Raw genomic sequence first — 14,939 nt, forward strand, 5'->3', positions numbered from 1 at the left:
CCAATTTGGGTTATTTTTAACCCAGTATTTTTTAGTGTGTAGCATATTCAGAAGAACTGACACCAAGATGATATGAAGAATCATGGTTTATTATGTTTCCCTCAACATTAGTGTTGCCTAATCACATCCATCTTATAGATCCTACCCAAACTAAGTAGCCAACATCATTGAACTTCCTTACAAAAACACAATACATGAACAGAATTCAATCATATTCCCTTTTAGAGTCTTACAAGACTACTATAATCTAGACATCATGGAGGTGAAAAATAAAGCTAAGGAAAAATTAATGTGGCTTTTTATAAATACATTTTACTCATTAAGTCTTTTTCGAAGTAGTGCATGTGGCTTAAGACAAACTTCTGCTATAATCTCAAGAAGTGGCAAACAGTGAATCAAGAAGAGTCATGACACTTGACTTGACCATTAATATTTTTTCTCCCATAAAAATGGCTGCCATATATGCATATAATATGTTTCTCAGGACAGCAATTATTATTATTATTATTTTTATTATTAAACCGGCCATGCATTCATACAGTTCAAGAATCTTCCACTGGACTTTCTAAGCCTCTCTTCACTGCACCGCTATAATCCTAAACCCTTTTAAAAAGAATTTTCACAGGAAATGCACACAAAAATTCAGCACAGTGACAAAGTTATGTTCCAATCGAGAGCACCATGATTTCATGGCCTCTATTTCCAAGTCTTTTTTTAATTTTTTTTTTTTTAGAAAATGTCTACAGCTTATCAGTGTGTTCAATAGTAGTTACTATGGGGTAGGCCATCACTTTATAATCCTTAGAACTCCCATTCCAGCATTTCCTCGCGGTTGGCTGCCCGTTCCAGACGATGGATAATGTTGTCTAGGTTAGCCTTTTTGGCGCTGCGCTGCTGGGTGTTGTGCCCAGCCACGTGGCCCTGCTGCGCGGTGGTGGCCTGCTCGGAGGCTTCAGAGGTAAGTGGTGTCGCGGTGACGGATGTGGGAAGAGGGGAGACTGGAGGTAGAACGTGTGTTGGAGACAATGAAGCAGCATTGGCTTTGAGGGGTTCAGCATCCCCCTTGGAGCTGGGAGACAAAGTCTGGTGGTCTTCTGATGCGTGGTGGTGCGCTGGCGGCGTGCCTGGGAGTCTGTCTGATGGCTTCGACAGGCCAGCTATCGGCTCTCCACTATCTCCCCTGACCTCGTGTCTGACTCTGGAACACGGCCGAGGAGAGGGGTTGCTCAGGCTTTCTTCTTTCATTTCCAGCCTGCCAGCAAACTGCACACCGGCGGACATGTATTTGGTCGGATGAGCTGTAGAAGAAGTCTCTGATGGTTCCTCCTCTAGATCCCTCGGTTCCCAGGGTTCCTGTTTGACAGTCACCATGCCTACGGGCATGCCAAGAGAACTGTGGCCCTGGGGGGAGGGACTTTGGCTGCAGTGCATCTGACCCATGTCCTGGAGATCAGCAGGGAGCGCCTTCATGCCGTCTGCTTTGAGCAGGTCTCCCTCTTCCATATCTCTTCTCATGCGCGATCTGAAACAATAGCAAAAAATTAGTTGAATTATGAGTAGAATATTTACTAATATAATCTTAATTAGTATATTACTTAATTACTTACTTTGAACACTACACCCATTCATTTGGTTTTAGAGACAACATGCTATGTTGATATTTAATGTGTAACTGTATCTTAGGGCAGTGGTTTTCAAAGTTTCACTTTCAACTGAGGCCAGTGACTCAGCAATTTATGTGAATATGTGAGCACTAACCGTGTGAGCCCTCTGACACAAACCCATCTGAGATTTTCTCAGCTGACAGTCTAGGGCCGGGGATATGCTTGCTGTGTGCCTTAAATTGTGCATGGAACCTCGTGCAACCGAGTGCACATACTTGCTTCAGGACAACCGGAGCAATTTGCACGATACTGGAGACATCATCTAGAGGGAAGATAGCCAACAGGCCTCTCATTAATGTTTTTTACCATTGTTTGACCCTACCACGAACTTAGCTTAGCCTGCGTAGCCTACCTTGTGTGAGGTGTTCTCATGCGCGCAAAATGTACATAAGATTCGCATGGCAACACGTTTGTGGACGAAATGTGCCCATGTGTCCCGCAGCAAGCATATCCCCAGAAAGAGAACAGAGATGGTCCTTTTCGGAATAAACTCACAAACTGTAGATAAATGTGAACACAAACCGAGTTTTTTTTGTTAGTCTATTATTTGGCCCCTTTACAGAGAACTGAGATTGGATCGTTTAATGAGGACAATACAGTATGAAAAAAACCCTGAAGGTAAAATGGCCATCCGAGGGTGGTGCTGACCTGTAGTTGTGGAACCAGTTAATGACTGTGCTGATCTTGAGGCCCAGCTGGCTGGAGAGGCGCTCTATAGTGCTTTGGGAGGGGTAGGGCTCCAGCTGATAAGCCCTCTTCAGGGCCTCCTTCTCCTGCGAGGCCAGGACCACACGGGGCTTCTTGGCTTGGCCGGGGTGAGAAGCCTCCAGGTGGGGGCCCATGTCTGAAGTGCTGGCTGGGGAGGAGTCTCGCTCCAGGCTGGAGCTCAGGAGACCATGGTGGCGTTTAAGGTACGCTGGAATGGAAAAGGAAGGAAAGGACATTCCTTTAGTTTAGAGGATATTTTGAGGCCTTGACATGACATATGACTCCTATGGACACAAATAGATGACAATTTTAAACAGAGGATCGTTTTCCTGTTTTTCCGAGCAGGTATTTTTTTAACTGGCCAGGATGTATTGCCACCATGACCCTATCTGTCTGTCGGTACGATTGTCCACTCAACAGCTTGATTGTTACTTAATTTGGTTTGTAGACTCATGTAGGCCATAAACATATTCTTTTATACTTTCATTAGAGTGCAACGTCACATCACTTGGGGCCAAGTGGTCCTCTGTGATTGCATTCGTTTTACAATATACTGTATATATTATTTTTCTCACCATCTAACCCACCTCGGTTGTCCATCTTCTTCATCTCTCGGAGTTTATCCACGTTCTGGGGGTCTTTGAGCCACAACTGCATGCGCACAAACGGCTCCCTGCCCTTCAGGCTCAGCTTGGTCCAGGGTTTGGGACGCGCAAGGAGGTCCGAGACTGAGCCCTGAGTCAGACCCAGAATCATCTCCCCAAACAAACGCTGGCCTGGTAACACACACATTCAAAACCAATAATAAAGGGATTAATAATGGCATAGAACACAGCTAACGCCTTTTATCATTGTGCAAAACAACATTTAGTGCAAAACAAGATTTAGCCAGGGCTCACTTGGAAAAGAGAATTTTATTCTCAATGTGATCTTATTTCCCTGGTTAAATAAAAGTAAAATAAAATAAATAAATAAATAAATAAATAAATAGTGCAAAACAACTTTTACACATTACAAAAAAGATTAATGAATTATTAATAATCATTCTTTTTTTCTAAACTATTATTTTGTAATGATATGATCACAAAACAGTTCTATTAAAATCCCTCAACTCACTGACTGACTGACATTAAAAGGTCCCTTTTTCCTGAGATATTCCTGGCAACATTGACCTGCTATAGTGTGTGCTGTGGTAATGAAGTTGGCACGGTACTGAAGCTGGCACAAGAACACACAGCCAGAGATAACTTGATGCCCCCAATGTGTTGCTAATCTAATTATGATGTTATATTAAAATCCAGCACACAGTTGTGAATGAACACTTTGTTTATTGGCATTACATCACTCATTCGCAACTCCACTCTGCTCCAAGCCAAGAAATCTAAATGCCCCTAGCACCACAAATTGTACTGTAATCCCCTGCCAGGGGGTGTAGTGGCAATCCATGGGGCTTTTGAATTGATCCTCATAAGACTGACCAATGAATCACTGTAAAGTCAATCCTATATGCCATCCTATTCGTTGTGATGATTCGTTGCAGTCCTGCTGTTTGCAGGAGGTTTGAAAAACAACATTTCAAGATAGCCCTTTGCCTATGACTTCCTGAAGGCCCTTCTTCTACTTGATTTGATGTAGGTCTAGTGTGGCTAGGCTACTGTACTCCCTCTCACTTTATGAACACTTTGTGCTCTTTCCGTTAGTCAAACTCCCATCCTACCTTGTGCTTGTGGTCTTGTGATGCCGTTTAAAGATGCGATTGGCAACTGCACTTTAATTCAATAACTTGCAAAAGCACAATTCAAAAGCAATTTCCCCATCCAACATCCCAATTGTAAGTGAGAAAAAAAAAATGCCCTAAAAGTTGTTGTTGCTAAGGTGACATCAGTGAACAGGTCGAGGATCGGAGTTAGGATAATGGAATGCTCCCCTCTGCTCCCCTCTCACCAAGGTTATTGCTGTTGAGGACCTCCTTCACCCTCCGGGTGATGCTGAGCGTGTCCAGCTCTGGGGACAGGATGGCCAGCTGCTGGACGTCCAGGACAGACAGGGCCGGGTGTGGCAGCTCCAGCGGGGGCAGGAGACACATCATCTGGTTGCGGTCTTGCTGTGGCTGCTGCTGTTGTGGAGGCTGCTGGTTCTCCTTGCTGCTCTCCAGGCTCAGGCTGCCTGGCTCGCTCAGAGGCCCAGCTGGCTCCTCATCGGCACTGGGAGAGGGGCTCACCATCACTGGGTCCTGATCTGGATGTGGTTGGTGAAGACACACAAGCATTTTCAAGTGTCAGTGTCCTTCAATGACTTGTTTCGGTAGACTATTGAGTTATGAGTTCTATAATAACGGTCAGTTTCGTTTAAGGGCGTATTCAGATCAGGAAAGTCTGATCGTTCACTTTCTTTGGTCCGGACCAAACGGGGTAGGTGTGAATACGCCCTAACAGTTGCTGTACATACATGGGGACTACGGAGAGGTGATGGATGTCAGAGCTGTGTCAAATTCTGGATGGAATTTGCCAAGCTAGGAATTAAGGATAACAAGAGTATTACCCAGATTTAAAGCTATTTGACATGGCAGATGAATGTGTCAATACCACATCATGTCATAATTCTGCAATTTCTGATTTTACCCCCACCTTTCACAAATCGGGGCACCCCTGGGAGGCGGGGGCCCCTAGGCTGCAGCCATATCTAGCCTGTCCGTTAGCCCTGGGTGTAATGTGCTGCTGGTTTGGACTGCATACCCAGACAGTGATCAAGTGTGGGAGTGCGGGCTGCCGGTGTAGATTACAAGTACGTACCCAGAGAAGGGAGGTGGTTTGCGGGGCTAGGAGGGCTCAGGTTGTCCCCCAGCTGACCCTGCATCCAGAGCTGCATGCGGATGAAGGGCTCCCTCCCCTTCTGGGTCAGCTTGCTCCACGGCTTGGGTCGCGACAGTATGTCACTCACGCTACCTTGGGACAGGCCGAGCACCTGTAAAACGCAAGTGTCAAAGCTTCAATTACAGACAGACAGTTCAAAGTTCAAGTCATGGTGTTAAGACTGAGGTTCAAGACATAATGTTCTAGTTTGTGTCTAAATTTTACTTTACTCCGAGGCGACAAGGAATTTAAAAGTTCAGGCAGAATTTTTCCCATAGAACTTTCCACGAATAACAAACAAATAAATGACCAAATACATCAACAAATAAATAAATGACTATACAAAATGTGCTTTAAATACAAAGGGTCATTTTCAAACATTTGCAATGCAAGGCAGGCCATACCCCTTTTACAGTTGCAAGTACCACAATTATTATATATAAAAATATTGACTGCTTAAAATAGAATGCTTTATTATAGGCACTGGTGGCAACATAATTAATGTGGTAATGTGTTAACTCAATAATTAGATCACTTCAAATCAAATGTCATCCTATTTCAAGAGCCACACCTTTTCTCCAAAGATGCGTTGGCAGATGCCCTTCTGTGCCAGCCTGTCCTTGACCTGTCTGGTCAGCAGGATGGTGTCCACCAGCTGGTGTGTGAAGGCGTCGTACTGATCTGGAGTCAGTGGCGGCACCACAGGCTTCGGTGGACGAGTCACGTAGGCTGAACACGGTGAGAGGTTCTCCGGTGCAGCTGCTCCTTCCTCCTGCCTGAGCCCCAAGGCCTGATCCTCCTCCTCAACCTCCACCTTCACCCTCACCCTCTGTACTCCTCCTTCTCCTTCACTCGACACGGCAGCCTCCTCCTGCTCTCTTGGTTCTTTGATGAACGGTGCACGGGTCCAGGGGTCCATCCAGGATGAACTGTGACCCGCGAAGGGAGAGGAGGAGGAGGTGGTGGAGGTGGAAAGCGATGGTGACACGGAGGTCAGCGGGTGGTGGTTCATGGATGAGGAGTTGGCCCAATGGTTGGCCTGGTAGGAGCCGGCGTCCCCAATCTCGCTCTTCACCTTGCGGATGATGTTCTGGACAAAGTCCTTGGGGGAGATGACGCTCAGAGGGGTGGTGGTGGTCTGCTGAAGCATCTGTGGGGTGGAGATGTTAACATTGGTTCTTCCCTCCTGCTTCACTGTGGTGGTGGGCCGGGTGGACGCAATAGGGGTTGATGCTGGGCTGCTGCTGATGGTGGTGGTGGTGGTGGCGGTGGTACCACCAGTGCCCCAGTGGCATGCCGCCATCTCCCTCAGGGCCTGGTGCTGCTGCTGGGCCACCATCTCGCGGCGTGCCTGCTCCAGGATGGCCTTGATGGTGTCATCGCTGTCCCCTCCAGCGCCACCACTACTACTGCTGCAGCCACCTCGCCCGGCGGAGAACCTCCCGTTGGGGCCGGAGCTGGGGCTTTTATGGGTGGAAGGGTCTTCACCTGGTGACACAGCAACACACAAAATAAGACTTCTGACACTCAGCCACTGGACCACAGCATTTTTGATCTGTTGAAGGAGACTACCGTATTTCCTCGATTTGTAACCGGGCTCCTAATAGTAGCCGGCCTCGTTTTGTAACTGGGTGTTGTGAAAAATCGGAAAAATAGACACCGGCCCCGTTTAGTAGCCGGCCTCGTTTAGTAACCGGTGCGTTTTTAAATGATGCATTTTGCACAACGTGTTAAAGTTCAACAATTTCGGAACGCTTGTAGGCGATGCCTAGGCCTACTTTAATAGCCTATTATAGGCTAATTGTAACAGTTGGAATGCCTCCTCTCCAAGCGGCACAATCGAAACTTAAGGTGCTTGCTTGTTTGCCTGGTATCCAACAAGACGAGCATGTGACATTAAACATAGCGTCTTGCGAAGAATATGACGAGTTGGCGTATGTGTATGAGAGAGAGAGAGAGAGAGAGAGAGAGAGAGAGAGAGAGAGAGAGAGAGAGAGAGAGAGAGAGAGAGACGTGCTTCCCGAAAGCACTTTGCAGAAAGGGCAAGGTGATGTCTCCAAATACTAGCCTACACAAAATACATCTTATCTTAGTAAAGTAGACATAAGTTAAGTATTTTGCTTAACAGCAAAGCCGACTCAATTGGTTCATATTGCTTAGAATAGACCTGAAGTCCACGTTTCAATGGAGTTGAATGCGCGAGGTTGTTGCAATTGTTGCGAGTGCGCTAGATCACGCCGAACAGGTGCTTACGGGAGGCTCTTGGGCAAACAGCAGCCTAAAGTCACTGCATAGCCTACCCGCCAATGATGAAGCAGGTTTCTTTATTAGTTTAAAAAAAACACAGCTTTGCCGGCGCACAGGGTGCAGAGATTTTAAAAAGCAAACTGGTGCCATCTCTGACCGGCCAAGATGAAATCGCATGCACGCTTTGAGATTACATCGGATATGAGATGATTATGAGATGACATTGCATTTCCCACCACTATCACGAGACGTTGTCTTTGGAAGTTGACGGGCAGTGGGAGACACGCATCCACATTGCCCCGGTGAAGGAGAATGGCGATTTTTGCGCACACCATCAAACAGAATTGCATCAAACTGCTGTTGCATCAAACTGCTCTGACATTCGTGAGCCACGAAAGATGCGTATCTATTTGAAATTAAATAATCACAAGAGACTATATGGGGCTTGCCTGTCCAAAGAACAGAAGCGCTGGCATTGAAATATTTTAATTGAAATAGCTTTGCGCCAAAGGCCGTGAATGATGTTCCCTCATGTCGAGCTGCGCTGATGTTACTACACAGAACAGGCCAGCGTTTAAGATTGTTTTTTTTTTAAGTCCTTCTATGTTTCATTACGCTATTCATCTCGGTCCAGGCACGTGGATGTGCATGCATCTGTTAGTTCTTTTTACGTTTACATCTTGTGGCATTCTCATGACGATGAAACTTACTGAGGTAGGGCTATATCACAGACGTGCCCATAGACGGCGTCACATGTTGTAAGCCTACATTTGTTAACGACATTAATTAGAAACAAATGAAATGGTGCGCAATAGGCCTAAGACTCGAAATATGAATTAACAATTAATAAATGTAAAAATTATGAGCTTAGGTTTTTTTGCCCCACCAAATGACAATTGTAAAAATTAAAACAAAAAACAAAACAAAAAACATAAAAAATAGTAGCCCCCCTCAAATAGTAGCCTACCCCAATTAATAGCCTGGTCAAAAAAATAATAATTTAATAGTAACCCCGGCCACTATTCGAGGAATTACGGTATGTTAACAAAACCAATGAACCCCCAAACTGTACTAAAATTACGTTTTACCAGAACAGTTCCAAGACTGAGAGCTATGAACATAATGATTATGGTTATATGGACATAATGAACAATTATGTTTATCCTTTTGTTTATATTTATGTTTTTATGTCATGCATATAGAGATTTTGGCTGAACATTTTGGCTGAAAAGTTTTTTCGAAGCCAGGCCGGTGCTACCTAGGGCCTCCACTCAATTTATTACTTTTTTAAAGTATCTTTTGGGGGCTTTTCAGCCTTTATTGTTTGAATGTGAGACAGGATATTGGAGGAGAGACAGGAAGTATGCTGGGAGAGAGAGCTGGGGAAGGACCGGCAAAAGACCCGGACCGGGAATCGAACCCGGGTCGGCCGAGTGGTAAACGTGTGCCCTACCATATCAACCACGGTAGGGCCTCCCCTCCACTCACTTTCATCCCAATCTTGCTTTGATTTTACCAACCTTCCTTCTGGATCTCTTTCTTGGCCTGTTCCAGAATATTCCTGATGGCTTCATCTGAGCCCGTTTCTGGAGTACGGATCCGTGGCGTTATATTGCCTGGGGAAAAAAACAAACAAATCAAATTTGTTAAGTTTCTCTGAAAAGCACATACATAAAACGCATCCAAAAATGTCAATACATGAATTGCAATCAATGCATAAAGCGCAATCAATAAATCAATCAATCAATCAATCAATCAATCAATCAATCAATCAATCAATCAATCAATCAATCAATCGATCAATATCGTAGAAGATATTGATATTCAATATTATTGAAGAGTACTGTGCTATACAGAAATACATTTTAAAGGATTAATAAATGTGATTTTTTTTTCTCCCTCACCTCTCTGCCGGACCTGGATGTTACGAAGTGCTAGAATGTTCTGTTCATTAGACAGGAAGTGCTTCATTTTGAGGAAGGGCTCCTTGCCCTTGACGGTCAGCTTGCACCAGGGTTTGGGCCTTGCCAGGATCTCGCTGACCGAGCCCTGGGACAGCCCCAGCACGTAGTGGCCAAACACCCTCTGGCCGATGTTGTGCCTGAGCAGCGTCTCCTTCACCTGCACGGCGATCTCCGATGTCTCCATCAGCTCGCCCTCGCCTCCCTCTCCATCCACATCCCCCCTGAGGCCCCCTCTTTCCCCTCCTGCTCCTGCTCCCCCTATTCCTCCTGCTGCTCCTCCACCACCTTCCCATGGATCTCCCATCAGGCCTCCTTCCCTGCTGCTCCCTCCGCCTTCAGAGCTGTGGTGGCTGGCTCGTGACGGACTTCGGCTGCCCTCGGAGATGGTGGTCTTGGAGGGCAAGTAGAGGCTCTCAGGGTAGGGCGCTGGAGGGCTGGGCTCAGGCTTGATGAGGGGGGACAGGAGGGGTCTGTCGGGGGACTGGGAAAGAGGGCTGAGGGGGAGGGTGCGGGGTGAGGAGCCCTGGGAGGAGGAGATGGGGGCTCGCGGGCTGCCGGACGGAGGAGTGACCATAGAGACCATGGCCAGTCCCACTGGAGTCTGCGCCTCCCTCTTCATTTCCAGCTCTATGGAAACCAAAAACATAAACACTGTATTGTATTACACGTGCAGTTATTGCACTGACTTGCAGTTATTTAGGTACAGCTTAATGGTTACAGTCATGGAGCAACGCACGGTTAGGTGCCTTGCTCAAGGGCACTTAAGCCATGGATGGATGGAGGTGTAGGGAGACCACACTTATATTCCTCCTGTAATGACAGGATCAGAAGGTTGAAGATTTGTGAATCCAACCCTAAGACCAATTCCTAAGCATTAGACCACATGTTTAGAGCTACTGCTACTGTATACAGGCGGAGAACTCTAATTTCACTTCATGTTACACTTTCATAGCATAGTGACAAAGACCTTGTATCTGTGAAGATGCTTAGAATGAACATATCAAATATCCAGTGTTTATGGTCCCTTCTGCTGTTAAAAAAATGAAGGCTACATGCTGTTCATGCCAGAGATCCTGTTCATGGCCATGATCCAAAATAAACAAAACAGAAACATTCCTATCTTGAGTGGCCTTGCAAAGTCCTCGTCACAAATCCTCTACATCCTAACAAAGTACTCAGAGAGTAAACACTTACGGTATGACAGCAAGCCTACTGTTATTTTTACACTACATTGCATGTTCTCATAATGACTATACCATTACGGTTGATGAATGTGTCCATCCCATATCCAGATTATTTCGCTCAAGAGAAAGTCTCCCTTTCCAAATCCTGTGTAACATGTGCATGCACAACATTACTTAAATGTTTGAATGTTAAAACCCATTTAATTTTTACTACCTCAACTAAATTTAGAAAGGTCATGCACACTTTGAAAGCTGCACCTGGAAGATATCTAAAGTTTCCCCTTTTGAGCATCTATGGAAAAAAGCACACCACTGCTGCTTTACAATCGCCACTTTATTTTCTAGAGTGCTGTGACTTGACGTTTCACATCAGGCCTTTTTATCATGAGTGATTCTCTATTCTTCTGACTGTACCTCTAGTGGCGGAGACAGCAGGGCTCTCTGCTAGGGACCTCAGGGACATCATTGGAAGCAGCCTCTCAGACAGGGGAGAGCACAGCTGGAACACAGACACATACGGAGACAGGGGAGAAAGTCAGATGAATTTACAGATGAACGCAAAACAGGAGGGAAAAGTAGGTAAACCAAAGTACATATGTTTGTTAAAAACGAAAGACTGTGACAACGCGTTTTAAAGATGCACTGTGAAGTATACAGGATAAATAATACTATCTTACAGAATAAAAAGATGGAGGGGGAAAAAGAAAACAAAAAGATAAGAGGCAGGTGGTTTGAAATACTTCAGAGCCATTTGATTGGTGCTTATCCTCTCTGGTATGCAAGATAGCTGCCCTGCACATCTGCAGGCACACCTGGTCTGCTCACCTGTGAAACGCGGCCGTTAAGCGAAGCTTCTTTCATGGCCCGGAAAATTCTGGAAACAACAAAGATGACACAAGATCAGCCACAGGCAGACAACTCTTCAATGCTTGGTTAGTCTTCCTGTTGTCAAACTTTTCATCTGCTCTAATCTGTCAGTACAGGCTTGAATCGCTGGTGTCAAATCAATACAGCATCAGGGTCTCATATGTGGCTGTGTCTCTCTCACCTGAGTTCTGTTTTGATCTGCTCGTAATCCTGTTGGGAATGGAGTTTCACTTGAAGCCTCTGCAGTCACAAGAGAAAAAAAAACAACTAAATCAGGGTTTCCCCTAGCACTTCATAGTTAAGGTGGACACTTCGTCAACACCACCTTGGCAAGGCCCCCTGAAAATATTTTGAGCTGTGAATGCAAATTTAGAAGTTGCTTTTAGAAGTTTCAATATCATATTTTCATATGAATCTGCCCAACATAGACTTTCTAATGTTCAACACGTCTTTGAATCCGGCCAAACCCCACCCCCATCACCTTGACTGAAGAAAATCCTGCGGGACACACTGTAAATTACAGTAGTCATATCACAGGGAGGGAAAAAACCTCACACACATGAGAGCAGATTAAGATCATGTTCCACGGAAATAGAAGGCTTTCAGGCACCAGGTGCCACTCAGACTGGATCCTGTAGTCCAGATAAGCGAAGGAAAAGATGCATATTGTGCAACCCTCTAGGATATTGTAAGAAACAATACAGTTTGGTCGCCATTTAGCCATAGTAACTAGCAGTGTTTCCCTCAGCACTTTACAGGTAAGATGGCAACCTTAACAAGGTCTTAAAAATGAAGATGCTGATTTGCGGATTTGTGATTGTAATACTGTATGTAAAATTGCTTTACAAACAGGTCCAGACTACCGGTATTTACTTTTGCGGTTTCAGATCATATTTCATATGAAACTACACAGCATAACCTTTCCAATGAGGATAGTCAGATGTGCTGGTTATCCCCTCAGTCATCTTGACAAACAAATGCTATATGGCAAACACTGAACTAGGTAAATCATATTTTTTGTATTTCATGACCTACAGTTAACTGATCATCTGTGTAGCGAAGGGGAGTAGAGTTGCCCAGCTGGGACTCGAACCCAGACCTTCTGGAGTAGCGGCTCTGACCGCTACACCAAAGAGCCAGGCTCGTTGGCATGTTAGTCAGAACACACCCACAACCCTAGTGATGGTCACTCCATCACACTGCCTTCCCCTTCGGGAAGCGCACCCGTGCGCTTCACACACTCATGGTGTCCCTCACGCAACTGCCCATCATGCTTCTCCCATCCAGTGTGCCCCGTCATCAATGCTTCACCCATCACTGGGGTCCCTCACACCGGGGTCACCAATCCTGGGGGTCCCTCACATGGAATTACGGCTCACACACAATGGGTACGCTTCCGATGGCCTCACGGTAGCCATCCCACTTCTGACACCATTTGTAGCGAAGGGGAGTAGAGTTGTCCAGCTGGGACTCGAACCCAGACCTTCTGGAGTAGTAAACTGGGGCTCTGACCGCTACACCAAAGAGCCAGGCTCGTTGGCATGTTAGTCAGAACACACCCACAACCCTAGTGATGGTCACTCCATCACAGTTTGCTTATTATTTCTTTAAAAAAAATAAGATTCATCTATTGTTCACACTATACACTTCACTGCTGACCAAGTGGCAGATACAGAAGAGTATTGTGAAGTGTCTTTGTGAAGACTATTCTAATACTAATACTAATGGCAACTGAGTTTATATGAAACATTAGTGTTAGAAACTAAGAATTATTGATTGGTATCATTTCTGTACCTCTATATTCTCCATTTTACGGGCCAGTTGTCCCTCCAGCAGTGCGATCTGATTGGCTGTGCTCTCCTGGGCCTCCTGCAGCATCAGCTGGAGCCTCCTCACCTCCTCCCGGAGACGCAGGATCTCTCTGTCCCGCTCCGCTATCACCATCTCCAGCCCAGCCCGCTCCTGTGACTGGACAAAACCACACATAACCTCATATTATTATTATCACCATTATCATTACTATTATTACACTTTATATCCAAAGCGACTTGCTAATATTACAGGGTATTGGTCACAGTCCCTGGAGCACTGTGGAGTTTGATGCCTTACTCAAGCGCACCTCAACCAAGGAGGGAGGAAGGAATTGGTTAAGGGGGAGATTGAACCTACAGCCCTGTGATGTAAGGTCAAACTCATTAACCATTACACAATGCCTGCCCTATAATAGAAATTACACAGGTTACTCATTGAGCATAGTTGTGCCTATTGTTCAAGTCATACAATTCTCTAGCCGGGCCCTCTCCAGTGACTAGACTGGATAGACCACACAGAGGCATATTCTACGTATGAGACAGATATGGATATGTGTGGAGCGTTTCACACCTTTTGACCATTGATTCCATATTTTGATATGAAACTGGAGAGATCACACCTGAAAACGAGCTCCCCACGTATAAGACCGGTGGAGAGATATGAAGATATTAATGGATAGAATGCAAGGACAGAGATACTGGCATAATTGACACAAGTAGGATGTTTCAGCCTTAGAAGCTCACACAGAACACAGCTTTGTGTCTCATGGTTAAGTACAGTACCACAATCAAGTACTATAATTCCAGCCAGTGTGATGGCCCTAAAGAGTGCTTGAAGTGGCAAAATGTAAGTGCTAGAACAGGGAAATTAAATGTCCGAACTACATGGCTTCAGACCTGGCCCGCCCTGGCCTCGACCAGCTGGAACACGAAATTGATTGTCTGTGTAACCTATATTCTCTGCCTGCTGTGTCAAAGCACCTTGAATGAAATGCCCACTGAAAAAGTGGAAGAACGCAGTAGATGAAAATACGAAAGTGCTGGAAAATTGTTCAAGTGCTTTCCAGAACACTTCCAGCAATGGTTTCACAAGAGCAGAGTATGAGCAGCAAGGGACTTGCACCTGGCACATTCTCACACTGAAGAATGAAGCCTTTTAAAGGCAAACTAAATGGTCTGAAAAGGAACTGTCTGAACTGATCTGTCTTTGATTCACTGCTTGTGTGTGAGTCTCTTCTGCCGCTCAGACACCAAATGCCAGACAGGAGCCACAACTCTTTCCCTTCAACTCTCTTCTTAAAAAAACACTAATTGATTACTAATTGTGGCTAATTGAGTAGCTGGCAGGCCCTTTGACTCTTCTGGGACATGGAAGTGACACCGTGCTGAACCATGTCCAGCTGTAAGAGAGTTCTCACCACTCCAACTCTCTCCGGTGGCGGGGGACTGGAGCCATTTTGGACTGAGACGCAGGCAGCTCTGTCAACAACGTCCTCCCCCCTCACACCGGCTGCATTCAATTCTTCTGCCACCACCCTCTGACAAGAAAGAAATGTATCTCAGTAAAATCAATCAATCACAGAGCAATATAAAAAACTAATATGACTGACTTGGAGAAAAAAAAACATCACACCTGGTTGGC

General features: G+C 45.5%; 1 protein-coding gene across 2 annotated transcripts; it reads right to left on the bottom strand.

The window, feature by feature from the left end:
* Nucleotides 1–68: 68 nt before the first annotated feature.
* On the bottom strand, nucleotides 69–14,796 carry cux2a (cut-like homeobox 2a). Of its 2 annotated transcripts, XM_063211009.1 has the most exons (13): nucleotides 14,716–14,796; nucleotides 13,281–13,454; nucleotides 11,668–11,726; nucleotides 11,445–11,493; nucleotides 11,034–11,118; nucleotides 9,376–10,062; nucleotides 8,992–9,087; nucleotides 5,796–6,712; nucleotides 5,165–5,336; nucleotides 4,317–4,610; nucleotides 2,960–3,148; nucleotides 2,313–2,580; nucleotides 69–1,522 (listed from the first exon to the last, which is right to left on the bottom strand). In XM_063211009.1, exons 2-13 carry the CDS (start codon nucleotides 13,428–13,430, stop codon nucleotides 802–804), a joined length of 3,687 nt encoding a protein of 1,228 aa, XP_063067079.1. In that variant the 5' UTR covers nucleotides 13,431–13,454; nucleotides 14,716–14,796; the 3' UTR covers nucleotides 69–801. The 2 variants fall into 2 exon arrangements, with proteins under 2 accessions (XP_063067079.1, XP_063067080.1); XM_063211010.1 differs by lacking the exons at nucleotides 11,445–11,493; nucleotides 11,668–11,726; nucleotides 13,281–13,454; nucleotides 14,716–14,796 and having other exon boundaries at nucleotides 2,948–3,148; nucleotides 11,034–11,173.
* Between the last annotated feature and the right edge of the window lie 143 nt (nucleotides 14,797–14,939).

This window comes from Engraulis encrasicolus, chromosome 11, assembly GCF_034702125.1.
Source record: "Engraulis encrasicolus isolate BLACKSEA-1 chromosome 11, IST_EnEncr_1.0, whole genome shotgun sequence".
NCBI lineage: Eukaryota > Metazoa > Chordata > Actinopteri > Clupeiformes > Engraulidae > Engraulis > Engraulis encrasicolus.

Coding starts and splice junctions, on each gene's coding strand:
- cux2a (XM_063211009.1), bottom strand. CDS start 13,430: ATGGTGATAGCGGAGCGGGACAGAGAGATCCTGCGTCTCCGGGAGGAG. Junction 11,727..13,280: donor GTAAAATGGAGAATATAGAG/GTACAGAAATGA, acceptor TTGTGACTGCAG/AGGCTTCAAGTGAAACTCCA. Junction 9,088..9,375: donor CATCCAGGTCCGGCAGAGAG/GTGAGGGAGAAA, acceptor TTTTTTCCCCAG/GCAATATAACGCCACGGATC.